General features: G+C 39.2%; 4 protein-coding genes and 1 long non-coding RNA gene across 6 annotated transcripts; 3 read left to right on the top strand and 2 right to left on the bottom strand.

Annotated features, from left to right (window-relative positions):
• Positions 1–29: 29 nt before the first annotated feature.
• Positions 30–4,568, top strand: pdap1 (PDGFA associated protein 1). The gene is made up of 6 exons (XM_004071788.4): positions 30–185; positions 426–517; positions 1,795–1,899; positions 2,073–2,194; positions 2,400–2,551; positions 3,831–4,568. The coding sequence occupies exons 1-6, from the start codon at positions 173–175 to the stop codon at positions 3,893–3,895; spliced, it is 549 nt and encodes a 182-aa protein (XP_004071836.1). The 5' UTR covers positions 30–172; the 3' UTR covers positions 3,896–4,568.
• Positions 4,569–7,530: 2,962 nt separating this feature from the next.
• On the top strand, positions 7,531–13,935 carry shmt1 (serine hydroxymethyltransferase 1). Of its 2 annotated transcripts, none has more exons than XM_004071778.3 (12): positions 7,531–7,637; positions 10,801–10,927; positions 11,026–11,171; positions 11,247–11,362; positions 11,849–12,009; positions 12,173–12,254; positions 12,331–12,543; positions 12,617–12,730; positions 12,820–12,942; positions 13,010–13,126; positions 13,230–13,340; positions 13,429–13,935. In XM_004071778.3, the coding sequence occupies exons 2-12, from the start codon at positions 10,835–10,837 to the stop codon at positions 13,599–13,601; spliced, it is 1,449 nt and encodes a 482-aa protein (XP_004071826.1). In that variant the 5' UTR covers positions 7,531–7,637; positions 10,801–10,834; the 3' UTR covers positions 13,602–13,935. The 2 variants fall into 2 exon arrangements, with proteins under 2 accessions (XP_004071826.1, XP_011476781.1); XM_011478479.3 differs by having other exon boundaries at positions 7,557–7,579.
• LOC105354622 lies at positions 11,565–11,939 on the bottom strand. Its single transcript, XR_909196.2, has 2 exons — positions 11,826–11,939; positions 11,565–11,650 (listed from the first exon to the last, which is right to left on the bottom strand). It is a non-coding gene; the product is annotated as an uncharacterized LOC105354622 (long non-coding RNA).
• A 1,087-nt stretch (positions 13,936–15,022) lies between the features above and the next one.
• cpsf4 (cleavage and polyadenylation specific factor 4) lies at positions 15,023–20,828 on the top strand. The gene is made up of 8 exons (XM_004071784.4): positions 15,023–15,440; positions 15,598–15,648; positions 16,645–16,797; positions 16,885–16,980; positions 17,799–17,892; positions 17,989–18,061; positions 18,163–18,321; positions 20,440–20,828. The coding sequence occupies exons 1-8, from the start codon at positions 15,338–15,340 to the stop codon at positions 20,506–20,508; spliced, it is 798 nt and encodes a 265-aa protein (XP_004071832.1). The 5' UTR covers positions 15,023–15,337; the 3' UTR covers positions 20,509–20,828.
• A 122-nt stretch (positions 20,829–20,950) lies between these two features.
• Positions 20,951–23,954, bottom strand: atp5mf (ATP synthase membrane subunit f). The gene is made up of 4 exons (XM_004071789.4): positions 23,857–23,954; positions 23,261–23,368; positions 21,160–21,276; positions 20,951–21,082 (listed from the first exon to the last, which is right to left on the bottom strand). Exons 1-4 carry the CDS (start codon positions 23,870–23,872, stop codon positions 21,054–21,056), a joined length of 270 nt encoding a protein of 89 aa, XP_004071837.1. The 5' UTR covers positions 23,873–23,954; the 3' UTR covers positions 20,951–21,053.
• Between the last annotated feature and the right edge of the window lie 3,970 nt (positions 23,955–27,924).

Here is a 27,924-nt window from a genome sequence, read left to right as displayed (position 1 = left end):
AACATTTTCTGACAGGCATATTCTTGCCACACTAAGAGTGTCCACTGCGTCAACCGACTGTGAATTTAGCCAGGTGTCGGTTTATGCCGCTTTATTAGCATTATTGTTTTCAGTTGCCCTTACCTTTTATTAAATACGTTGTATATATTTTGTTAGAAGATTGTTTACAGAAATGCCTAAAGGAGGTAAGAAAGGCCCCAAAATTTATTTTACGATGTTTTAGTACATTTTTCTACACGTGTTAGCCTGTTGTTAGCCACAAGAGAAGCTATACTTTTGCTCAGAATTTGGTTAAAACACCAAACTACAGCAGGAAAGTAGAAAACGTTATAACCTCTTTTACTTCTTATTTTTCTTTTACTTTGTATAAAGAGTATTCACATGATGTGTATTTTATGTCATTTTTAACGTGGTTTTCTTTTCAGGTAGAAAAGGTGGCCACAAGGGTCGCATGCGGACTTACACCAGCCCTGAGGAAATAGATGCTCAGATGAAAGCAGAAAAGGAAAGAAAAAAGGTTCGAGTTTAATTTAGATGTTTTTTATGAATATATTTACTAAGGTCAGCCTTTTCCAGCTGGAAAACACCCTTCCACAGAGTGACTAATGTTGAGCATACTTGTATTAAAGCCATGATTGCTGAGGATTTCATTGATTACATGCTTAGTTAAGCCAACAGGGAATGGCAAAGGAAATTAGATTTTATGGGGGGCTATGATGAGATAATTGTTAGTTATTTTTATGCAGAGTAGTTTAAGTCAACATTTTTCCCATCTACAAATTGTTACAAGATATCAAACTTTGAATGATTAATCGTGAATTGATTGGAAGAGAGAAAAATTAAAAGTATTAGAAGACATCCATATATATACATCCATACACATGTAAATGATGCCATTATAATTACTCTTAATTGTGAATAGACATATTTTTACATATACATACAATACATGACATTAAAGGGACTATATCTTGCAAAATCAACAATTATGTTAATTCCTCACAAAAAACAACTACAATGGAGTATTTGACCAATTCATGCATTTCTGGGTGCTCCTCCATATACCTGCTCTCTGAGCACCAGCCCCTCCCTTTTCACGAAAAGGAGTGGGTTCTCACAATGTGATGTCACAAAGTGAGGAACCGCCTCTTCCAGGAAGACGCGCACACACACAGACACATACACACACTTTATCAGCGGAGCTAGCAGTGATGGGCAAACACTTTACATGCACACTATGCACATCCATCTTTGCAAAACTTTGCACGTTGTTAGTTTTTCATAGGCAAAACACAGACATGATGTCGAGGCCGGCTCTAGGTTGATGTCATGAAATGGGAGGCACCCACAATGAGCTGCGAAAATAACTTTTTTTTTTTTTTTTAAATCTTTCTTTGGTGTGCCAAAGGTAATACATTATCATTTATGGATATTGTTTTCTCTGAAAGGCTTAAGAAAAGCATGATATAGCCCCTTAAATGATTAAATGAGCAGCCAAAGAGCTACAGTGAGATAAAACTGCATCCTTGAAAGACCTACAGCAGTCGAATTGCTCTGTTGTTGTACAACTAAACCCAACTAAAGTCCATCTACTCGCCCTCAATATCAATCAATAACGGCATAACCAAAGCTATTGCTTTATTCCACTCATAACTAAAGGTTTATAGGCTTTATCAAAAATAAAACCTTAATGCTTTAACTCTATTCTTAAAACGTTTTATTTTGTTTTTGTATTTGCCTCATCTTTGGCAAGGTGCACCTGGTTAAGCCTGTTTGTTTCTTCTCATGTTTCAGAACGAGCAAGAAGAGGGTGAAGATGAAGGCGGAGCAAAGAAAGACGTGTCTGAAGACAAACTACCAGGATCTGGTTCAGATGAGAGTGATGATGACGACTCTGAGGTACGGCTGGAATGGCCATCCCATCTTGGCTATGTTCCTGCAGACATGAATGGATTCCCGTTTCAAATGACAGCACAAAATTTCAGGATTTATCTGAATTTCTGTTCTGTGCACACACAGGGATTTTGTTTTTTATCTTGCAAACAAAGCTTTTGTATCATTTGTGTTTGCAGAGGAAAAAGACGGGTGTGGAGGGTTTGATAGAAATTGAGAATCCTAACAGGGTGGCTCAGAAGTCCAAAAAGGTGACTCAGATTGAACTGGATGAACCTCGGCAGTTATCTAGGAGAGAGAGGTTTGTTTCAGCCAACATTCAACAGGAACTTTGGTTTAGTTTTGCATGCAAAGCAATAAGATACAAAATAATCCTTCAACTGTGTTCCAATAGTTCAAATTGGAAATCCAGCTGCAGTAAAGTCAAATATTATTGATTTAGAAAACCGTCACAGTCGTGGTTGTTCACAGGAATTTCTACTTTCCCTCTTTTTTTTCTTTCACAGGGAAGAAATTGAGAAGCAGAAAGCAAAAGAGCGTTACATGAAGATGCATTTGGCGGGGAAGACTGACCAGGCAAAAGCTGATCTTGCACGCCTTGCCATTATTAGAAAACAGAGAGAGGAGGCGGCAAAAAAGAAAGACGAGGAGAAGAAAGGTGAGCAGCCATTTTGGTTACAGTTAATCAGCCAACATGGATTATTCCTAAACCAAGAAAAGTCCACCATTCCCTGATTACAGCTTGGTTTGGGTGTGTCACTTCTTTGTCTGTTAGCTGAGATCTAGTGTTGTGTCTGCAATTCAAAGTGCTTTTACAGACCCAGTATGTACCAACCGGACCTCTCTGCTCATCTGGATCCAGTCTTTTGTCAGTTCCTAGAGTTAAAACCAAACATGGAGAGGCTGCATTCAGCTTCTATGCTCCACATATCTGCGATAGACTCCCTGAAAGCTACAGATCAGCTGAAACAGTGTATTTAATTCCAGGTTAAAGACTCAGCTGCATTAGTCTGGATTCAAAAATTCACACTGCTACTTTAAGTTTACTTTAAATTACATTCTTCTTAATTTTATTAAAATTTGTATCTTAACTATCACTCCTTTTAATGTTTCTTTTGAACTTTTTAATATTCAGCATACGAGGACCAGTGAGGTTCCAAATACAGATTTGTTTGCTGTTTTTTGTTTGCCCTGTCCATTCTTTCCTCTGTTTTTTCTTTTTACCACATTGTCTTTGCACTTTTAATGTGAGGTAATATAAAAAAATAATTGCTCATAATTACAAAATGGGTGTTTGGAGTCACAGCCTGTTTATCTACTGGGCTGTTTTACAATTATCTTTTTGCTTGTAGAAAATTTACAATTAATATTTATCCTCACAAGAACCATGTTGTTACCAAAGTGAGTCTTATTTAATGTGCAAAAGTTCAACTAATTATATTAAAACTGTTATTTTCAAGTCAGTTTGTTTTTTGTTAAATGTCATTATCTTTTCCAAAATTGTCAGGTAGTTTTCAATAAATATGCTGATTAAAAAAAGCTGTTAATTTAAACTTAGTTGATGGGAAAAAAAAATGGCTATTTCTCATCTAAAAAAACTGGTCAAAATGAGTTATAATCACTGAAAGACAAACTTTAAATGGACCCAAATCTTTGACAGACGTACGTTATTATGCCAGGAAACATCTGAAAGGCTCCAGAGTTCTTTTATGCTCCTGGAGTGTTTCTGATCTTTTTTTTTCTTTATTACATCAGTTTTAATTTAGACTGATTTGCAGACGAGATGTTATCAGTTGTGGTCTTCCACAGCAGTAAATGCTGAAGCTTTGGTGTTTTTTTCATCCTTGGTACTGTTGTTGTAACACTTTAACCTTTGGACTGTAGAGTCATGCTGGTGTTCTGACCTGCAGCTCTTTCTCCGTTTTCTCCTCCCACAGCTAAAGAGGCGGCAGTGGCAGCGGCGGCAGCAGCGAGAGGAATCAATTCCCTCTCTCTAAAATGATGCAGAGTTCTTATCTAAAAGATTTTCACCTGTTCATGGACTGGCGCAATATATATTTGACTATTTTTAAAGGAAGTTCTATGAAGAGTGTTTGGCATTACTGTATCTATGAACATTTTGAAAAAGGTCGAGGTGCCATCAGTGGAGAGGAGTTGTGCATCGTGTATTTTACACCGGAGTAATGACCTCAGGCCCTTCAGGAAGTAAAGCTACAAATGACAATACATCGGTCTTCATGAACACTTCGAATCATTTCATCATATAATTCAGGCTCTACTTAAACTCGTTGTGTTATTCCAACTTTGCAAATTGAGCTTTGCCACTTTTTTGTTTTTGATCTTGCATTGTATATAACTAACTCATGGGAAATATTTCAAATCAATATGATAAAAAGTCAAACCTGTAAACTCTTCTGCTTGATTTTTTTTTTTTGTAATGGACCTAAATCTGAAGAAGTCTTTTCTAGTCTTAAAGTCCTGCAGCCACGTTCTGCTTTAAGAGCTGATCTTCCTCAACCTTCAATGCAAACTCTATGATCGAGTCAGAAAAGAAAATCAATATCACAGATGTGTATTTTAAAAGAAAAGAAGCTTGTAGTGCCTAACAGCTTTTATTTGCATTGATGCCAACAAACATGTTTAAATGGACATATAAAGACTCTTTGTACCTCAGAGAACATGTTTTCTTTTTTGGTTTTACATAACGGCTAAGGCTGTTAACGGGTTTAGATGTGTTTGAGTGGCTCAGACGTGGAAGGTACTGTCAGCCCCCAGACCCAGATAAGGCTGTTCTGTATCTGAACACTCAGACCATAAACAGACTGGGGTCACATGACTCACTAGTTTGTATAAGGGGTCGATTAAAGGCCTTTATTCCTCTGATATTAATTTTAGCTTGGAAATAACCTCTTCCATAAATGAGAAAATGTTATTTCAGTCAATGGGTTATACTCCCTATCGGGAATAGACTTGATACAAAACATCAAATAAATTAATTTAAAAAAGAATTGCGTTGCAATTATTTTGAAAACTTTATTTTTGTTGAGAATTTTTGACATTTTTTATTTTAAGTAGCTTGATGCTTAATCAATACGCCTTATTTTGTAGCGCTCCTTCATAATGGCATATTTGAATTACTCTATTGAAGTGTGGGGAAATTGTTACAAAACAAATCTGCATCCTTTAATTATACTCCAAAAGCGAGCCATCAGATTAGTTCACAGAGTCAAATATAATGAACACACCAATTCACTTTTTCTTAACACATTTAATTTAAAATTACAGGATTTGGTTGATTTTAAAACTGCTTAAATCATGTATAAAGTATCAATAAATTCTCTGCCATCTAATATTCAAACCTTGTTTCAAAGCAGAGATGTGGTAAATAAATACAACTTGAGAGGAACCAACAAATTTTATCAACCTAAAGTAAGGACAACCCTAAAATCCATCTGCATCTCAGTGAAGGGTGTCACGCTATGGAACGATCTGACGGATAATATGAAAACTTGTAAAAGTCTTGTCCAGTTTAAATGTTTCTTTAAAAGATACATAACGAATAAGTACCACAAAGCAATGTAACAATGATGAACAGGCTTAGGAATACAGTGGGGCTATGGCATATCTGTTTTAAATGCATGTTTTACATCTATAAGTTGTTGTGTGTTTTTTTTAATTTTTCTATTTTATATGTATTGAATCTCCATAAGCTATGGGAAAAGGAAAAGAAGAAAAAAATACATAAAGGAGGAAGAAAGAGAAAGGGGGGAAAGGGGGAAGAAAAGAAAAAAAGGAAAGAGGGGGGATGATGAAGGAAAAGACAATAGAACATGTGTTTATATATGCTTACTCGTGTTGTTGGTATGTTTTGGTTTGTTGTTTCTATTTCAGCTGAGGCATCCTGTTTCTTTCTTCCTTTTTTTTTTCTTTCTCTTTTACGTGGGTGTGGTCGGAGTGTTTGGGCATGTTTGTCTGTCTTTGTCTTGTGTTTGTCGTGTGTTAACGTTATAATGTCAAATGTTTAATTTTGTTGTCGTCGGTTATGAGTGGTGTTGAGTGTGGGATTGGATTCCTATAAGCATAAACTTCTTCCAATCCCCTTTCAAATCAAATTTTCAAAGTCTTGTATTGACTCACTTTAGTTTATGCAATTGTTGTTTTGATTTGAAATAAAACATGTTTGATATTTAAGTATACTTTCAAATCGGTTTTAATTAAATTAGGAAAGGACAACATTTTTGTTAAAATCAGAGATGTTTTGAGCATTTGTGGGCTTCAGCTTAGCTCAACAATGACTGTGCAGGGCATTGCTGTTCACCCAGAAATACAATGAATTTACCTAAAACAGAACAGAACACTTCGCTCACAAACTGCAGGACTGCTTGTGGTTCCTAGAATTAGTGAAAGTACAGTTGGAGGTAGAGCGTTTAGCCACCAAGCTCCTGTTTTATGGAATAAACTCTCAGCTCATGTAAGACAGTCCAACACAGTTTCTACATTCAAAGTTAGACTGAAAACATTCCTCTTTGGACAGGCTTATTGTCCGACCAGCTAGTATTCAGAGATTATTTAACTTACTATTAACATGTTTGAATTCAACTTAATAACAGTTAATATACAAAAATTAATAATTAATTAATTAATCAATTAAACTTAATAACAATTAGTTGTTGTTAGGCTGCTAGGAGTTTGAAGCTGGGGAAACTATGATGCACTGGGGTTCTGTCCTCTATTCTCATCTACTTCTACTCTCCTTCTCTCCTCTGTTCTTGATCATTTATCATTTAGTTCTCCGTGACCCTGTTTGGTACAGTGCGATTCTTGTACAGTCCCTCTTCCAGATTCCAGTTGGCTCATCCGTGCTCCCATACCGGACCAAGTCCCTGGTCCCTGGCTCGTCTCTGCTCCTCCTGCTCCTACTCTTGGGTGTGGATCCTGACTCTGGCTGGTCTCGCGCCCTCAGCTGTCCAACATCTCCATCTGGATGAAGCCCATATGATGGACTATTTAAATATGAAGTTGTAGAGTTAGAGAAGCTATTTCTTCTCCAAGAGTTCTGGTACATCGCCTGTCCGTCCTGGGGGAGGATCACTCCTTCATGTCGACACCCCTGAGGTTTCTTCTTTATTTCCGGAATCTGTTTTTTTGGAGTTTTTCCTAATCTCCCGAAGGAGGGTCTAAGGGCAGGGATGTCGAGTTTAGTTCAGTCTTTTTAGTTAGTTCAGTTTAGAATTTTCCAATTGGATTCTATGTATTCATGATCCTTTTTGATTTTATGTGTACTTTACTATTACCTGTACGAAGCCCACTGAGACGACTGTTGTTGTGATTTTGGGCTATATAAATAAGATTGAATTGAATTAAAATTTTAAGGAAAACCATGTTAATGTTTTGTCAACAAAACTTAGTTTTGCAATCTAAACTTAATTTAACAATAACTCAATGCATTTTCAAACAAAAAAAGCTACTCCTTATAAAGTAATTTTTCTTTTGTCAACTATAATTTTAAAGAACATATTTTGTTTGGTGTTTGCAAAAAAGTATCTTCATGTTTGAAAGAAAGAAAAAAAACGTAGTTTTGACTCCGACCGCACGATGGCGGTATTGCGCCTCAAAACGTCAATCTAACTCAGGAAGAAAAAAGTCGAGAGCGGGTTGGTAGAAAGTTTCGCGGACTTTGTTCACGGTTAGATAACATTTTTTTGTGTCGCGTCAGACGGCGGCGGGAGTCTAACGGGTGTTTAGTGAGTTCACTTTTACCTCAAAGCTGGTAAAATTAGTTGTCGTCCAAAAGGAAGATATTTTATCTTCATACTGATTTAGCGTCAATCCGCCTGGTATTTGGCATAAAATGGTTGCAGCTGTCAAAACTAAGCTAGTTTTTAGTTTTATTGCGATTTACTGTGATTATTTATCGTTGCAGGCTTCTCTTTAAACTTTTAGTCGCTTTTCTAGCTCAGATGTACGCGTCTGTTGAGCGGATGATGATTGCAAATGAAACGCACGAGCTCGCTGTGGCAGCTGATCGCAGTCATGTGCAGACTCCTAACTTGAGAGACTTCATAGATTTTTAAAGGAATGTGTTGTTTACATGGTTTTGACAGGACCGTCGTGGTATAAAGGGTACTCGTTGAGACCATATCTTTGCCACATTTTGTGTCAGGCAGCAGAGAATTTGAAGCTTTTGTCTGAAATGTATCAGTAGTTTGGGAGGATGGCTCGTCAGTCTATGATACGACGCTGAAGTTGGCTTCCGATTCACAGCTTCCGATTCGCGAGGGCACAAAAGAAACATTCCGCTGCAGTTTTCGCACTAAGACCACCCTAAAACCGGGTCCTGTTCAAAAGCCGCTGGACCTGGACTGCTCAAACCTGGATTAAATTATACATTAGATACTAAAGAACACATTAAACACAGTTTCAGATTTGTGAAACCTTCCTCTGATTTGTGAAAATCTCAAATAGGTTGATTTTTATCGCATTTTACGCACTGAGTCCACCTTAGACCAGGTCCTGTTCAGAAACCGCAGGATCTGAACTGCTCAAATCTGGATTAAATAATAATTTAGATAGTAAAGAACACGTTAAACCCAGTTTCTGATTTGTGAAACCTTCCTCTGATTTGTGAAAATGTGAAATAGGTTGATTTTTATCGCATTTTACGCACTGAGTCCAATTCAGACCAGGTCCTGTTCAAAAACCGCAGGACCTGGACTGCTCAAATCTGGATTAAATAATAATTTAGATAGTAAAGAACACGTTAAACCCAGTTTCTGATTTGTGAAACCTTCCTCTGATTTGTGAAAATGTGAAATAGATTGATTTTTACAGCATTTTACGCCCAGAGTCCACCTCAGACTAGGTCCTGTTCAAAAACCGCAGGACCTGGACTGCTCAAACCTGGATTAAATTATAATTAAGATAGTAAAGAACACAATAAACCCAGTTTCTGATTTGTGAAACCTTCCTCTGATTTGTGAAAATCTAAAATAGATTGATGTTTATCGCATTTTACGCACTGAGTCCACCTTAGACCAGGTCCTGTTCAAAACCGCAGGACCTGGACTGCTCAAACCTGGATTAAATAATAATTTAGATACTAAAGAACACAATAAATGCTGTTTCTGATTTGTGAAACCTTCCTCTGATTTGTGAAAATGTGAAATAAGTTGATTTTTAATCACATTTTACGCACTAAGTCCACTTCAGACCGGGTCCTGTTCAAACACCACTGTGGGAAAAAGTATCATTTCATCGAATTTTATGCAATTTAAGGATAATGGGGACAAGGGAAGGACAACTTTAAGGAAAACACCATAACAGGGACTTTAAAGTAAATCAGAAAACAAACCAAGAAATATTGAACAGAAAAACAAAACTTAAGTCAGTGGTACATGCTAACCATGACCATAACTATTTGTCCAATCTGACATCTGTTTCCCAGTTTCTTTTGTATGTTGAGATTTTGAGACTCAGTGCGTAAAATGCTATAAAAATCAACCTATTTCACATTTTCACAAATCAGAGGAAGGTTTCACGAATCAGAAACTGTGTTTATTGTGTTCTTTACTATTTTAATTATAATTTAATCCTGGTTTGAGCAGTCCAGGTCCTGAGGTTTTGGAACAGGACCCGGTCTGAAGTGGACTCAGTGCGTAAAATGGGATAAAAATCAACCTATTTGACATTTTCACAAATCAGAGGAAGGTTTCACAAATCAGAAACTGTGTTTATTGTGTTCTTTACTATTTTAATTATAATTTAATCCAGGTTTGAGCAGTCCAGGTCCAGCGGTTTTCGAACAGGACCTAGTCTAAGGTGGACTCTGGGCGTAAAATGCTGTAAAAATCAATCTATTTCACATTTTCACAAATCAGAGGAAGGTTTCACAAATCAAAAACTATATTTAATGTATTCTTTAGTATCTAATGCATAATTTAATCCAGGTTTGAGCAGTCCAGGTCCTGCGGTTTGGGAACAGGACCTGGTCTGAAGTGGACTAAGTGTGTAAAATGGGATAAAAATCAACCTATTTCACATTTTCACAAATCAGAGGAAGGTTTCACAAATCAGAAACTGGGTTTAACGTGTTCTTTACTATCTAAATTATTATTTAATCCAGATTTGAGCAGTCCAGGTCCTGCGGTTTTTGAACAGGACCTGGTCTAAGGTGGACTCAGTGCGTAAAATGGGATAAAAATCAACCTATTTCACATTTTCACAAATCAGAGGAAGGTTTCACAAATCAGAAACTGGGTTTAACGTGTTCTTTACTATCTAAATTATTATTTAATCCAGGTTTGAGCAGTCCAGATCCAGCGGTTTTCGAACAGGACCTAGTCTAAGGTGGACTCTGGGCGTAAAATGCTGTAAAAATCAATCTATTTCACATTTTCACAAATCAGAGGAAGGTTTCACAAATCAGAAACTATATTTAATGTGTTCTTTAGTATCTAAATTATTATTTAATCCAGGTTTGAGCAGTCCAGGTCCTGCGGTTTTTGAACAGGACCTGGTCTAAGGTGGACTCAGTGCGTAAAATGCGATAAACATCAATCTATTTCAGATTTTCACAAATCAGAGGAAGGTTTCACAAATCAGAAACTATATTTAATGTGTTCTTTAGTATCTAATGTATAATTTAATCCAGGTTTGAGCAGTCCAGGTCCAGCGGTTTTTGAACAGGACCCGGTTTTGGGTGATCTTAATGCGAAAAATGCAGCGGAATGTTTCTTTTGTGCCTTCGCGAATCGGAAGCTGTGAATCGGAAGCCAACTTCAGCGTCGTGTCTATGATTGTGTTTGAATTGATATCCATGTGGCTTTGACACTTAATTCCTTTTTTGATAAAGTTTTAAGTGGATTTTCTGGTTGAATGATTTGCCTCAACTTCTGTTTATTATTTTAGATTTTATCTGCTTCCAACCAGTAAAGAGACAAACATGGCTTTGACGAATGGCCACAGCATTAATAAAGAAATCTGGGACTCTCACAACAAGATGATGTTGGAGCCTCTGGCTGTCAACGACTCTGAGGTTTGTGTCTCTCCTCACCAACGTGCAGCACTGTGAACATTTCTTTAGGTTTTTCAGGTCGGGCTTGTTGTGATGGCAGTGTTTCTGTTTATATTCAGGTGTTTTCTATCATAAAGAAAGAAAAGAAGAGGCAGACGTACGGCTTGGAGCTGATCGCATCTGAGAACTTTGCCAGCAGGGCTGTTCTTGAAGCTCTGGGTTCTTGCATGAACAACAAGTACTCTGAAGGTTATCCTGGCCAAAGGTCAGGATTGAGTCATTACTAGAACACTGAAGTTTACCTTAGTTTACCTATAATTCTGGATGTGTGTTTATTTAGGTATTATGGTGGCACAGAGCATATTGATGAGCTGGAGAGGCTTTGTCAGAAGAGAGCACTGGAGGCCTTTAGTCTGGACCCAGAGAAATGGGGAGTGAACGTGCAGCCATACTCAGGTATCAAACTCTTGCAGTGACTGATTTTAAGCGACGTGATTGAAAACCTCTGAACACTGCTGACCACCTTAGTGGCCCCTCCAGTTGAAATTCGCCTCTTTTGATGAATAATTTGAAAAATAAAGTTAAATTATATAGCAAAAATGTAATAAACAAGTTGTTTCATTGGCAGGAAACCAAAAAGTAATGACTCAAATATTTATGCTTTTTCACCAATTTATTGTGCAGACTCAACCAGAAACCACAATTCCCATCTCCACCTGTAGGGGGCAGTGTCTTGAGTTGCTCCTAAAGGGATTGAAAATTCTTGCTGGTATCATTTACCAAACGTCTAGTGTATTTGAAAATAAACGATATCTTCTAAACATTTTGACAGATTCTGATTTTCTCTTTGGGCTCTTTATGGCTCCTCCATGTAAACCTTCTGGAGGCAGCTCTTCTGTAAAATATGGATTTCATTTACCGGTACTGTGTTTCTTCTGGAAGGTTCTCCAGCCAACTTTGCTGTGTACACGGCTGTTGTGGAACCTCATGGCAGGATCATGGGGCTGGACCTTCCTGACGGAGGTCACCTGACACACGGCTTCATGACCGATAAGAAGAAGATCTCTGCGACGTCCATCTTCTTTGAGTCCATGCCGTATAAGGTACAAAATGAGTATGCATATATGTTGTTAGCTCGAATTCTGGATGTTTCTCAAAGACACAAGTGTATGAATAAAAAGTGACAACTAACAGAAGCACCTTCAGAGTGAACCATCTAAACTACACGGACGTTACCACACAGCTGATGTTTTTTTCCCTTTCAAGGTGAATCAAGAAACCGGCTACATCGACTATGACAGACTTCAAGACAACGCACGACTGTTTCACCCTAAGCTCATTATTGCAGGTTATTAAACGCACACACATGCACAGGCTGCAAGTTTGCTTTAAAATGTTCCTAAACTGTCTCCATCTGCCCGTAGGAACCAGCTGCTATTCCCGCAACCTCGACTACGCCCGCTTAAAGCAGATTGCTAATGAGAACGGCGCCTACCTGATGGGAGATATGGCTCACATCAGTGGCTTAGTAGCTGCTGGGGTTGTGCCGTCACCCTTCGAGCATTGTGACATTGTTTCCACGACGACCCACAAGACGCTGCGCGGCTGCCGTGCTGGAGTCATTTTCTACAGAAAAGGTAAAAAAAAAATAACATTTCAAAAGAAAAACTTTCATAGGATTTTTTTGGTAACAAATGGACTTTTAACCAGGAGTAAGGAGTGTTGATGCCAAAGGAAAAGAGACTCTGTACAACTTGGAGTCGTTGATAAACCAGGCGGTGTTCCCGGGGCTGCAGGGTGGACCGCACAACCACGCTATTGCAGGTGTCCTGTCGTTCATTTCTTCTCTGTTTTTCATCCTAAAAGCTCTTGAGCCATGTCAGCATCTGCTTCCCCCGTTCTCTGGTTTACAGGCGTTGCTGTGGCTCTCAAACAGGCCATGACTCCCGAGTTCAAGGTCTACCAGCAGCAGGTTCTTGCTAACTGTAAAGCTCTGTCCAATGCCCTCGTGGGCCACGGCTACAAGATTGTTACTGGTAAGATCTGTAATTATATGGATTTTCTTCCATGGGATGTTTTCTGATGTTCTGTGTTTCTATAAAGGCGGTTCTGACAACCATCTAATCCTCCTGGACCTGCGCAACAAAGGTACTGATGGTGGACGAGCTGAGAAGGTGCTGGAGGCCTGTGCTATTGCCTGCAATAAGAACACCTGTCCAGGTATTCAGACATAAGCTGGGGTGCAAATGAGTTGATCAGTTTGTAAGCTTAAGAGGGAAGGAACCTTTCAAATATCTTTTTTTTTTTTGTTGTATTTTTGCAGGAGACAAGAGCGCTCTCCGTCCCAGTGGACTCAGGTTTGGCTCTCCAGCTCTGACCTCCAGGGGCTTGGTGGAGGAAGACTTCAAGAAGGTGGCTTTGTTCATCCACAAAGGTGCACCATCCATCTAAAAATGCTCCTAAAAACATAAAGTGATGTTTCTCAGGCAAAACGTGACTTTCGCCAATGTTTTTTCCTGTAGCTGTTGAATTGACCCTGGATGTGCAGAGGAGCCAGGATCCCAAAGCCACTCTGAAGGAGTTTGTCCAGGCTCTGGCTCAGGGAGAGAAGTTTCAGGAGCGAGTAGCTGCGCTGAGAGCCGAGGTGGAGGCTTTTGCCGGTCAGTTCCCCATGCCCGGCCTGCCGGAACTGTGAGGCCAGACGAGAGTTGGACTAACGTTTATTGTTTAAACACACCAGTCAATGGGTGTATTCTGACCTTAAAGCATTCCTCACTTGATAATTCAATAGAATTGTTTTTATTAAAGACACATTTAAGCTCAGTCCTGCAAATGTCATTGTGTCATGATTTAGTAATGTTACAGAGTCCTGATGTTTTACTTGGGATTCACATCTTTTAGATGTTACGATCAAAACTGACTGGAAATTCATGACTGGAATTTCGATTTTTAGTAAATTAAGTCCAAAAACATTCCATGAGTATGTGTAACTCATTCACTGTAATAAAAAGATTTCATGAAACCGCCAATGAATACTGTTTTTTCTTTGTCCTTTTAAAGACTAATACAATAAAATCTTCTTATTTTTATTGATATCTAAAGTTTTAGGTTATTTTGCCATATTCCTGATAACATCATTACTTCTGCTTTCTTTTGGTTTATTTTATAGCCTGAAACGTCTATATTCCTGTCAACATGACGTAAGTCTTGAAGCAACGGGCTTTTAACAAATAGCAAAATATCATTGGCATAAAGGGATCATTTATAAATAAACTCCTGTATGAATTTCTTGATGTATCATCTCTCTTAGAGGTTTGATACAAAAAAGGGTAGAGGGTAAGGTCTGACTCCCCTTTATTTTATTTTCTATTATTTAAAAAACTGTAATGTCCAATCATTTTTACTTTGATTTAGAGTTCTTGTACAGGCATCTAAACCAACAATTACATGTTTTTCCAAATTCGAACTAATAATCGAACTTGCAAAATGTCCAATCTATTTTGTCAAAAGCCTTTTCAGCATCTATGTATTGAAGTATTAAAGTATTGAATACTGTTTTTTTTTTCTTTTTCCACTGTAGAAAAACACAATAAAAGCTTAGAAAGCTTATTCTTGCTTAAACATGTCATATCATCATGCTTCCAATGATTATAAAATGCTGAACAATTACTCATTTCTGAAGCGTCGTGTTTCACCCTAAAACCAGCAGATCACAACGTTGTATTAGAGTCTCTTATGCAGTCAATGGATCAAATCATTTGGTTGATCATACCAGACTTTGAATGAGTGATTTTTTGTTTAGGAGAGGGGTTTGCAGTGATGAAGCATCAAAAGCATTTTGTATTCATGATCTGGTGTGTGACATGCTAATCTCTGAATTGAACTTTAACCTGTTTTTTGTTTATTTTTATAAATAATTGGACATGGAAATGCATACACGAGGTGCAAGTTAAGAAAAATGATCAGATGCACATACGTGTCCAATATGTCTAAACAATAAAATAGTAAAATAAATGAAATTTTCATTCGTTTTTGGTCATTTGCCAGAGGCAAAGTGTCAGAAATGAACAGGTTTGGTTAACTCAACGGTGACATCACTCGACTTGCTCGACAATCGTTTAGATCCGTCTGAATTCGTCAGGTCAGAGGTCAATGTGCGCGCGTCCTCAAACAGAACCTCTGTCGATTCGGAGACAAAAATATTAAGTCATGTTCACCTGTTTGTTTGGAAATAGTTGATATAAGGACTTCGGTGATCCTTACCTTATCTCATTGTTATCCTCTGCTCTTGTTGTTTCGCCTGGCTCGCCCCGTTAGCCACTTTAGCTGGCTAATGAGGGAATCGCCGGCTAACAGTTTCGACATTAAGCTATCTTAGCTTAAGTTAACCGAACAAGTCTTTGCTTTGAAAGCTACCAACTCAAGGCAAACATGCAGGAGCTACTAGCAAACGTGGATCACATCAAGTTCGACCTGGAGATCGCTGTGGAGCAGCAGCTGGGAGCGCAGCCTTTGCCGTTTCCCGGCATGGACAGTAAGTGCATGGATGCTAGCTTATGCTAATGCTAGCATCTTTTTTTGTTGAGAATAACCATAGTTTTTCTCAGGTTCGCCCTCTTTGGTTTCTGTTATTTTTAATAGAAACAACACGTTATAATTGTCAGTTCAGTTATAATGTTGTCTTTTTGCAGAGTCCGGCTCAGCTGTGTGCGAGTTCTTCATGAAGGGAACGTGTATGAAAGGTAAAGCATCTACAGTCAGAAGCATCTGTTGCGCTGCTATTATTATCTGCATTTAACAGTTTTAAATGTTCAGAAACGTTTTATTTGGAAGGAAACTGCAATGTTTACATGTTGTTGGTATCGTTTGTCATTTTAGTACGTTGTAGGCGGGAACCAGTTTACTATAACTTTTTTATTACAGAAATAATAAACCGCTGAAAAAAAGTTCTTTGATAAACTAAAGAGGTGGATACAACTATTTTTAAATATTTTTCTTTCATTTAAAATGGTTAATGGTGATTATTATTATTTCTTTCTGGATATGTTTGGTAAACTAAGTAAATTTAAACTTTTTTGTTTTCTTTGCAAAAGTTTGCTTTGAAATAATTATTCTTTAAAACCTTATTTGCATTCTATTGACAAACGCTAACTTGTAAAAAATGTTTAAAATAATTTTTAAACTTTATGAAATAACTCTTTAATAACCTTATTTCCTTTTTCTTAAATAATGAGCCAGAGCTTTAGTTACAAACTACTGCTGTTTGTAAAATCCTGATTTCATTTTTTTTTAATAGATGACTTACACTGATTAAGATTTTTACAGAATTTAGTTGGGACATTTGCCCGTTCGTGGCTTTCACTGTCGTGATGTTCAGTTTACCTTTTACAGCTCTATATTTCATTAACTTCTTGTGTTTTATTGTGATTTTCTGTATGTACTCAGTGTCACACTAAGGCAGACATGAGCAAAATACGGCTAAAAGGTCTGGATGTAATCATTTATGTAATCATTATTGTCTGGCCTTCTTACTTTTTATTTTGTCCTGTTTATGTGCACCCTAAAACCTGTTTTACATTTCTGGGGTTACAAAGAAGGCAGTTCTGCAGAGACTTTATTTTTAATCGTATGTCTATATTTGTGTGAGGTTTTGGTGGGTCACGCTTTCATATAAAAGTGAGGAAAACGATCCCTGCATGTGTCGTATGAATCCACAAAGCTGTGTCTGTGTCTCTCAGGTGGAATGTGTCCGTTCCGTCACATCAGCGGGGAGAAGACGGTGGTGTGTAAGCACTGGCTCAGAGGGCTCTGTAAGAAGGGAGACCAGTGCGAGTTTCTGCACGAATACGACATGACCAAGATGCCTGAATGCTATTTCTACTCAAAGTTTGGTGGGTTCACTTGACTTCCTCGTTTAAAACGCTTTCCATTGCTTAGCACGCAGGTCTGATAGATTCAAACTGTGTGTTGGCTCTCAGGTGAGTGCAGCAACAAGGAATGTCCCTTCCTGCACATCGATCCAGAGTCTAAGATCAAAGACTGTCCTTGGTACGACAGAGGCTTCTGCAAACACGGTAAGGTCCAGCCCAGTGTCAGGTTTTCGTGCTCTGGATTCGTTGTAACCCACATTTTTACCGTTTTTATTTTTTATTTGATTCGGAAAGAGGCTTTATTTTGAAAAATTTCTGAATTCTCCCCACCACATCTGACTCATTCTTGACACATAACAAATTGCTCAGTGACGTGCTGACAAAAACGCAAATGTTCCTGGAAAGTTTTTTTTGTTCATAGAGCATATTAAGTGAGGAAACAGAAGAAGAGCCTTTATCTTCAAAATACAAGAAATCTGCATTTGAACAGACAAAAACCAGGAGTCTTTACTGCAAATGTGGATTCATTGTGACAGTTGTTCCCACACGCCATAACAATGGGGCATCATATTCAGCAACCTGCTGTGTAATGTTACGAGGATGTTTGCAAATAACGTTGCTGAAATGGTTTATTAGTATGTTTAGAAAATACAATTTTTAGACACAATTATTTTTCATATTTATCTGTCCTTAAAAGTCAGACGAGGCTGAAGTTGGAATTCGATTTTTGTAGCTTCCACTTTGACAGTTATGGATTAACGGGCCTGTATCCTGCTTTTCTTAAGCCTTTCAGGGTGAACTATATCCATAGAAATACAAATATTTTACAGACGATGAAGATAAACTTGACCCTCAAAAGTTAAAGGGAAACTGAAGGCAAAGATAAAAAAAAGTTGGTCGTCCCTTTCAGTCTCATACAGACTGCTGTGTGAAAATATTGACTGTTCAATCAGACCGGGGCCTGAAAAAAGTTGGGAACCACTGATATAAGTAATCTTCATTTTGTTCTCCTTCCCCACTAGGTCCTGACTGCAGACACAGACACACCAGAAGAGTGATCTGTGTGAATTATCTGGTGGGCTTCTGTCCAGAAGGCAAATCCTGTAAATTTATGCAGTAAGTAAACATTTCTGCTTTCAATAATGGTGTAATTGGTTTGGGTAAAGTTCTGAATGTGAGCGACATCATGTGATGATAAATGTTCCTCTGCAGCCCGCGGTTTGAGTTGCCTATGGGAACATCTGAACAGCCCCCTCTACCACAGCAAATACAAAACCAGGGAAAGGTGCGAAAATGGATCCAAGATTCAGTACCTGCAAGTGCTTCAAGTATTTCTGGGCTTCAATGGGATTTTTTTTACAGCTCTCTGTTCATTCTCTGCCACAGACTGCAGCTTCCAGCGGACGCTCGTCTCTTTCTCTCATCCAGCTGACCAACTCAAGTCCAGGCCAACGCCAGCAGAACAACACAAACATCATTTCTCATCAAAACAACATGAATGCCAACAGAGGACCCCGACCTCTCGACCAGGTCACCTGTTACAAGGTGAGTCGCCTGAGGCTCTGCTCTTGTTCTGTCATTGTTCTGCAGTGAGGAACATTAGCAGTTTAACATAAATCAGGGCTGTAATGTCTGTGTTTATCTTACAGACAAAAAATAGAATTCAGGACTCTCTGTGGGTTCAATCTGTTCGGTTTTATTCTTCAGTTTCTCTCCGACATACAGTCCCAGTGCATCACCAACTCTTCTTTGGAGTCTCTCTCCACATCAGTACCCTGATGCTCCACCTACCAGTGCCCTCTTCTGGTCATTTCTAACATTACAAGCTGTTAGCAACGTTTGACAGGGGTGCTCATGACGTCGAATGCGATCGACCGGTCGATCTTCAAAGACATGAGGTTAGATAGCAGGCCAGCAAAGACAAATACCGAAAAATAAAAAAGTGAATTAAAAAAATCCATCAGCAAATCAAAATCCTCACGAGAAGTACGGCACTTGATTGACATGGAGAACGGCCAATCAAATATCCTCAGACACATACGTCACTGCACGTGTGTGTTTAAATACACTGCGCGCAAATTCTGTCATCAGATAGTCACTACTTTCCCCGCGCAAAGTGTGAGCAACCCTGGTTTATGACAGGAAATGTTCTCCTGGACATTTGTGCCATCACCAACTATAATGCAAACTCTAGTATACAAAAACATTTCCAATATATCAGAAATTTTATTTAATTCATAAATGGCAGGTGGACGGCAGCTTTTTGAAAACCCATTTTGGCATTAACTCAAAAAGTGCTTTCATAACAATACTGCGCAAGGAAAATAAGTCGAAATAGTGTTGTAACTTTTGGGGTCACAGTAACAGAGCTGGGTTAATGAAGCCTTTCCTTACGCCCCCATAGGGAAAACAAAGCTCATTGGAATTGTTTTTTCAAATCCAAAAAACATGTATTTTCAGCTATAAAATCTGCTGTCACAGATGTTAAATTAAAGTAATTTTGGAGCAGATTTTTCGATAAATGAAAACGGTTTCCTTTTAACTGATTATTTAAACTAAACAAAGGTGCAACTTTCTGAATAAAAATTACATTGATTTTTTTTTGTTTTTTTTAAGCTACAATAGAAATTGCCAAAAAAAAATTGGTAATGGATTTGATTAACTGACAATGCATATTAAAAATAAAATTCATTTTTTTTTAAGTAAAGCCCTAATGCACAATTTATGAAACTTGAGGTTCACAGCTCCTCCCAGAATGTAAAAGATCAAGTAATAGTTGAGGCCATATCATGCTGGTTTAAAGACCCACATCGATGAAAACAATGTTTTTGGTGTTTTAAAAAATGATTATGGAAGACAAAATTGCATTTCTGAGGTTTTTTTCAGGATGGAGAACAGTTTTCTGAGAAAATACAATGGGCGGGCCACAAGCTCCATTCTGATGCATCCACTGTCAGACAAATGGATTCATGAACATCTTTTTGTCTGAGCTGGCATCTGGCTCAAAACTGTACAGCTGGATAGCTCCAATATTGCTCGCCATTTTTGTTGCAGCACTAATGTTATGTTGGGGTGTGAGGGGCTGTAAGCTTGCAGGAGAGAGTGTAAATAGATGGGTGACAGGAAGTGGGGGTGGGCTCACTCTGCAGCAGTGGTCCCACCCCCAACTCAGAGGAGAAATTCTAATGAACTTCTGCTGCACTGCAGAAATTATGTCTCGGAAAACAGTTTTGTTTTTGTCTAAAAATGGCATAATCATAATGAAAAGACCACTGGGAATGCTTTTATTATAGATCAAAAGATGATCAGTGTGATGATCAAGTGTTTAACACTTGTGCTATCTTAGATGACCCCACACTTACATTAACGTGTTCTCCCTACCATGACAAAGATGGATAAAGGTGAAGATTTTAATGTAATCCATGGACACCAGTGAAGATCACAATAAAATGAAGAAAAAGGGTTCAGAGCACTGTCTAGTGGGTCTAGATGACCCAACTCCCAATGTCTAAGTGCCTAGGATAGCACAAGGGATAAAACCTGAACTTTCAAGTTTAAATTTGCATTTTGTGCTACATTGTCTTTATGAATCATGTATTTCCTTCTCTGATCTTTAATGGTTAAACATTCTGAAATAACTACAAACTGTTATCCTGTCTGCAGTGCGGTGAGAAGGGCCACTACGCCAACAAATGTACCAAAGGCCACCTTGCCTTCCTGAGTGGACAGTAATTTGGGCTGCAGTGTGCTGCCTCAGGAGATGGAAGGACGCCCTCGTCCTCACGGTGAACAGACTTCAAACTTTCTCCTGTGGGAATTCACACAGACGAAACCTGATTTTTGCAGGATGTGGACGATAGAAAAGGTTTCAGTTCGAAGTCTGGACTCAAAGATGTGCGCTTTAAAACGATAGTTCCAGTTCCCAGCCTCTTTAAAGGTGCCATTGCGATTTTTTTTCTGGTAGGATTCTCGTCAGTGCTTCACTGAAGTGCTACTGTCTGTAATTTCCTAATAAATCTGAGTGATGACCCATAGTGGGGATGTCAACACAATCAGTGTGTGTGATTGAACACTTGAAACTTGTCTTTTCAGCCATTGTCACACACAGACTGGAAGACGTTCCTGTCAGAACCACTGATATTCAGATCTATTACTAAACAAACTCACTGGAACATGAAACTGGTATTGTCTTTAATTGGTCACATTAATACAACAGAGCTGAGCATAGAAGCAGGAGGTGCCAGGATGTGACGGTTCACCCCGATGGCTGCTGGGACTCAGTGGTACTTCCTCCAGCGATCGTGTTCTACCAAAAAACAAGATGTTCAGCAAATCTGGCAAACCAAACCAGGAAAAACGTAGTTCAGATGGTAAGAATCTCACTTATGTGGTCGTATTCCCACAAGTAGCTGATGGCCACGTATCCGACCAGCAGCATGGCCACGCCGCCAATGCCGCCCTTCTTCACATTGATGTACTTGTTGTAGTATCTGTCGTGGCCTGAAAGCAAAAGGAAAAACTGCTTTAAGGATTAAGAGTCTAGAGCTAAGTGTCTCTGATTTGATGATTTAAAGTTGTAGGGGTTATTTTTTTTTTCAAAGATCAAAATACAACAAAAGTGGGTTTGAAGTTTTTTTTATCGTGACAAACTTCCAACCTTTACTTTTAGACCACTTATAGTTTTTTCTTTTCTAATCTAAAGCTATTGGGGAAAAAGATCTGGTCTAGAGTTCTGTAATTTAACATCAAAAAACCGTAGGAACACTTTAGAGAGCAATCCAAACAATATTGACCAGAAACTTCTAATAGCAGAACCCATATGTAGACAAAGCCTACGGTGATCCACAGTTTACAACAAAAGCAAAAAAAGACATTTTAGTTTCCTTGAACCTGTTTAGTGAATTTGATCACTTTGACTGCAAAGCAGCAGAAGAGAGAAGAGAATCTGAAAAAGGAGATGAGACACGAAGAAATGGAACTATTTAGATTTTGTGTTCTGTAGCCATTACCATGACAACGCGGGACACCGCGTTTCAAAGAGTCCACAGGAAAGAGGAGCGCTTGCTGGTTTCGACTGCGCGCTAACATACAAGCAAAGCATTGTGGGATTTGTAGTATTAGTGGTACAGTATATGATATACATTTGTTATGATCTCACAGGCCAACTATAATTACACCCCGGGTGGGCCGGGCCTGAGTTTGACACATGGGCCTTACATAAGGAACGATGCTCGACGAGGTATGCATTATCAGAAAACAATGGACGATGCAGAAGCCTGACCATCCAAAGCGAAGTGAGATTGCTACTGTGAAATAAAGCATCAGTTCAGAGGGAAAGTTACTGCATGTTTTTGTCCAGATGATGAAGCTAAAGTTTGTTTCAAAGAAACAAAGTCTAAATTGTTCAATTCCCCCTCATGTCTCTTCCTCAGATTATTTTCTCTCTCTTCTGCTGCATCCCAGTCTTTAAAATGACCAAAAACCAAACAGGTTAAAGTAAACTATAAAATCACTTGTCTTTTCTACTGTTTTTCTGTTGGAATAAACTGAGGAATAAGTTCCAACAACCTATGTTTTTTTAAATGCGTTTTAAACATGTTAATAATTGAAACACCAACAGGCTTTTTGCGAAGGGGCAGTGCTATAGAACATTTGGGCCACATGACCAACATCTTTTCAAGGTGTCTGTTATTTCTGTGGTACATCACTTTTTAATCCACACCCTGCATCCACTCAGAATATTGTGCCAATTTGTAATTAATGGCGATTAATGTCATAATTTGGCAGCCCTACTTTTAACACTTCACAGCAACTTTTCATTTTTTCATCTGCTGATGCAAATACCAGGATTTGATAGGAGTTAAAACTCCAGATTAGGAAGCAGATTTTTATGTTCTACAGTCATGACTATTGGATAAAAAAATACAGGTTTGCACCTAAACCTTTGAAGAAAAATGGTCCCATCTTTAAAAGAAAAGGAGAGAATTAACACCATTCGGGATAGCTTTTTATTGGATCAATTGGTTTCCACTTTAAATGTGCCTCATCTATTTAGCAAATTTAAACAACCATCCTATTTGAAAGCTTAAACTTTTTTTATTTTTAAACAATTGTATCTTCCATTTGGTTCAGTTGGAATCACTAATTACTTTTTAATAATAAAGAAATGTTTTTAAATGACATTTGAGTGAATTATTACATCTTTAAATAGTAAATTAAATGGATTTAGTATTTGCCATTTTTCCATGTTGGTGTTTTGTAAAGCTAATGATCAATCAATAGGTAAACAAGTTTAAGTAAAGGCAAACAATGACCAGAAAAAAGAAAAAAGAAAAGAGCCTAAATGTCAGATTCTATCTGCGTTACAATTAGCTAAATTTGCCATGAAACTAATAAGACGTAAGGCTTGGTTTTGAGCGTAAAGTGTGTCTGTATCCAGAACTTTTCCGGGTCCCTGGACAGAGATAAGGCTGCAGTCAGTCACCTCGGCGGATGGCCTGCAGGATGCCGTTAGGGGTGAAGTCTCGCCCTCCCAGCCAGCTTCCCAGCTCTCCCAGTTTCACATCCATCAGGCGCTTCTCCACCACGGGAACTAAGGATGTAGAAACAGAACGTTTAAGCTCCAGGAAGAGTTTGAGCACCACCTGAGGAAAATCATGGAACCAAATCGCCAACATGCACTCATGAAACCGCTCTGCATGTATTGACATACATAGCTGTAAGTTAAGGGTTTAAGGCTAAGCGGCCAACCCAAAAAGAATACAACTGTTTAGCAAACTAAACATGTGAAACAACGACATTGAAAATGTTTTATTCAACCAGATTGTCTAAATATTGATTGATAAGCGCCGGATACGGATAACTTAATCGGTAGTTCTATCGGTGTCAGTGAGTCGAAGACCTTGAAATGAACCGGACGGTTAGCATGGCCTGCGTTCACCAATAAAACTCAAATGCGCTTCTCTTTCCGTCTTTAGAATAGCTCGTAGTCGCACTCAACTTTCACATAATCCATCTAAAATTCGTAATGAATGCAAACTAAAGAAACTCTCTCGATTTTAAAGGCAGAGGACATATTACCTGGTCTGTCCGCCATCGTGACCGGAGATCTGTTGCTAAGAATGATGGGAAAAATTGAAGAGGTGCATTATGGGTTCCCATAATGAGTTTTTTAAATTCGGCCACTAGATGGCGCCAGATGGCACATCCTCGTGTTTCCGCCAATCAGCTGTCATTCACTGTAAAGAACAGTTTTTGTTACTATTTCTATATTTTGTTTAAATGTTCATCTTTTTTTAAATGTATTTTTTTTGTTATTTTATTTGCTGATTAACATCCCCAAATCCAAGATTAGTTTCCTCTTAGCTTTTATAATTTGAAATATTAAAGAAATGAAATTTCATTTAGCAATTTTTGTATTTAAATTTTAAATTTCAGCTTTTTAAAATGACTGGATGAAAACCCAAATTTTCAGTTCACCCTGTCTGCAACCAGGATTGACCTAATGTTAATTTTCAAAAGTGTTGTCAAGATATTTTATTAGTAATGAAATGTATTTATTTGGTTTAAGATTGTCCAAAATTGAGTTGAAAATGTTCTAAAAAATTGGATCAAAAATTTCACAATGTTTATGTAAGTTGTAATATCATTTTAAGTTAAGAAAAATAGAAATTATGGTTGATTGGTTTGTATTAACATCTCTTATTACAAGAATTTAGATCATTTTATTAAAATTGTTTATTTGTAAAGTATAACCCTGAGAACATAAAAACTTGTGAAAACCTTGTTTTTATTTTTGTTTAGTTTTCAGTTTACATTTTGTTTTTTATGGTGAAATATTGACCATGTGGTGGGCTTTTCTGGATGTTTCACACATCACAACACTTTGCTCTTATTTAATCTGTTTCAGGTCTTTCCATTAGCAAACAGCAGCAGGATTTATTCTTAGTTCTGTTCACTTATGAGGCTTTAGCTGCATTTATTGCAGCCGTCATGTCCCCTCATCACTATCAGAGTTCATGAAACAGTGTTCACATCATTCTTCTTTTATCAGCTGTATGTCAAGTAGAATACACTTAATTAGAATCAAGTATTTAGCTTTTTATCATTTTATTGCATTCAAAAATTCAGGTTTTGTCAATAATTCTTCATATTTTTTAAATATGATCGATCGATGTTATTAACTTCATTTAGCCCTGTTTAAAAGATTTTTTCCAATATTTCTTTTTTATTTTTCATCTAATTCAGCTTCTATTATGTGTCATCTTCTGGAGTCATTTTTGTAGTAAATAATTGACTTTTCTGTTGAGCTATCAGTGAATCTTAAATGAAATAACTTCAGAGGGTTAGCATTTATTTCTTTTTAATTTCCTTTAGTGCTAAAGAGCACTTCATCTTTAATAATCAGCCTCTCCCAGCACTCATGAGCATTTTTGAAGAAATACAATTTTCCAGACTGTGACTGATTACAGTTGCGTTTGTTTTTCTGGTTGCTTGTAAATCGTTTTTTTCTGGGTCGGGCCTCTTCAGCACTGGTGGAGTGTTCACGTTTCAATGCCTTAATCACATGATTGAGCCCACGTCTTTTCTTCTGAGCACATGAGTGAAGATGTGTTCTCGTGCTGCTCAGTGGCTCCACAACTCAGCATAGATTCAAAAAAACATCTATTCTTTTCTGTGCATCTTTATGCGGAAGCTACTTTCACATTATTCATGCAGTGAAACTGGGATGTGCATTAGCCTGAAGAGGCCGGTGAGTTCAGAAATATTTTGTTAAGAATGAATCATGCATAAACACTCTGTTCTGTACCTGCTGGTTGTTCTCGCACAGAGCTACTTCATTGCGGCACATCTTTGAATGTTTTTAGCCTGATTCAGCTTCATAAGCCTGTAACTTGAAGAAAAAAGATCAGTTGAACATTTTGGAAAATAAATCCTTTCAAGCTGCACCTTAGAACCTTGACAGGGTTAATCCGTAGAGAATTTAGATCAAAAATAAGATTTTAGAATTTAAAAAAGTTAATTTATCTGGTTTGAATTGGGAATTTTGTATCATTGTGCTTTAAAAAAAGTATGAAGAAGTCTGAAAATCCACTCATTTCAATTGAACAAGAGACTCCATAACCATTCATTGTGTCATTGTGTTTTATTACTGGAGAGCTGATCTTTAACTCTTCAGTCAAGAGCCTTTTAACCAAGAACCTTCTGGATGCAATGAGCCCTGAAGCAGCATCTCAGTGACCATTTTGGAGATCCTCTAGTTCAGTGGTCTCCAACCTTTTTCAGGCCAAAGTGTCATGATCAGTAGGCGGGACAGACCCAGACGCTGAAACCCAGAATGATCACAAGAGTGTTTTAATGTCAATGCTGTTTTGGCTGTAAGATGATCCTTGGCGAGAGCGTGGCTCGTGACGTGGCTGGAGGCAGAGTAGCGGCAGAGCGTCTCCGGAATTCGTCGTAGCAACAGGTAAGCAGCCGAGGTTTTCCACACAGGTGACCTTCGTCGTGATGAATCCTGTGACAGGGATACACAGGGTTAGAACGTGGCAAGACGAGAGTAAACAAGGCATGAGCAGGCAGACCAGGCGTAGTCACCATAAGGGGTGACGAACTGGCGTCGAATGGATGGACTGGCTCTCCTTAAGAGCAGACGGGTTGATGAAGGTGAAGTGGTCACAGCTGGTGGGATCAGGAACAGAGCAGGAGGAGGCGGGGCAGACAGGGGCACCGTGACAGTACCCCCCCCCCCTTAACGACCGCCTCCAGGCGGTCCAGGCCGACGATCCGGATGAGCGCGGTAGAAGTCGGAAATGAGGGAGGGGTCCAAGATGAGGGAACGGGAGATCCAGGACCGTTCCTCAGGACCATAACCCACCCAGTCCACCAAGAACTGATGGCCGCGACCCCGGCGCCGGACGTCCAATATCCGGCTGACGCTGTACGCCGGAGCATCATCAATGAGCCGGGCGGGTGGCGGGGAAGCGGAAGGCGGGCACAAACTGCTGTCCAGAACAGGCTTGATTTGAGAAATGTGAAACGATGGGTGTACCTTAAGGGCTGCTGGAAGATGGAGACGGACCCAGGTGGGATTGATGATGCGGTCGATGGTGTAAGGACCGATAAACCGGGGAGCCAACTTGCGTGATGTGGCCTGAATAGGGATGTTCTTGGAGGAAAGCCACACTTTCTGGCCTGGTTGGTATGTGGGGCCGTCAATACGATGGCGGTTGGCTGCGCGACAGTAATTCTCTGTGGTGCGTAGGAGGGCTGTCTTAGTTTGGTGCCAGATGCGTTGGCATCGCCGAAGGTGCTCTTGCACGGAGGGGGTGGACAAATCAAGTTCCTGAGAGGGAAACAGAGGAGGCAAGTAACCGAGTGAGGCTTCAAAGGGGGACAAACCTGTGGCCGAGGAAGGATGGGAATTGTGGGCGTATTCGACCCAGACTAAGTATCGGGCCCAATCTGTGGTATTCTGGGCGGCAATACAACGGAGGGAAGTCTCCAGCTCCTGGTTGGCCCGCTCAGCCTGCCCGTTGGATTGGGGATGGTAACCCGAAGAGAGGCTGACGGTGGCACCTAGAGCAGAACAGAAGGCTCTCCAGACTTGAGATACACTTTGAGGTCCGCGGTCGGACACGATGTCGGAGGGGATGGTTTCTGAAGACAAGATTGACCAACACGTCAGCGGTTTGGGTGGCCGAGGGCAGCTGAGGGAGAGCAACAAAGTGGACAAACTTAGAGAACCGGTCAATGATGGTGAGTACGACCGAGTTACCTTGTGACGGGGGCAGGCCGGTGACGAAGTCCAGTGCGATATGGGACCAAGGGCGGTTGGGCGTGGGCAGAGGATGTAACAACCCTGCTGGAGGAGAATTCGAGGACTTGGAGGGCGCACAGGTGGAACAGCCGGCTATGTAGTCTCGAACGTCTCGATTCATGGAAGGCTAGAAAAACCGTCGACGCACAAGGTTGAGAGTGCGTGTAACTCCGCCGTGACAGGCGATACGGGAGGTGTGAGCCCAAGTGATGACGTCTGACCTTAGTGAGAGGGGAACATAGAGAGTGCCGTTAGGAGGTGTGGGATTGTCAGGTTCCTCACCTTGCGCCTGAATGACTTGTCTCTATGTCCCAGGTCAGGTTGCCAATGAT

The sequence above is a fragment of the Oryzias latipes genome, chromosome 8 (assembly GCF_002234675.1).
Source record: "Oryzias latipes chromosome 8, ASM223467v1".
Classification (NCBI taxonomy): domain Eukaryota; kingdom Metazoa; phylum Chordata; class Actinopteri; order Beloniformes; family Adrianichthyidae; genus Oryzias; species Oryzias latipes.
The sequence above is the reverse complement of the archived record's forward strand: the minus strand, read 5'-3'. Positions and strand labels throughout refer to the sequence as shown.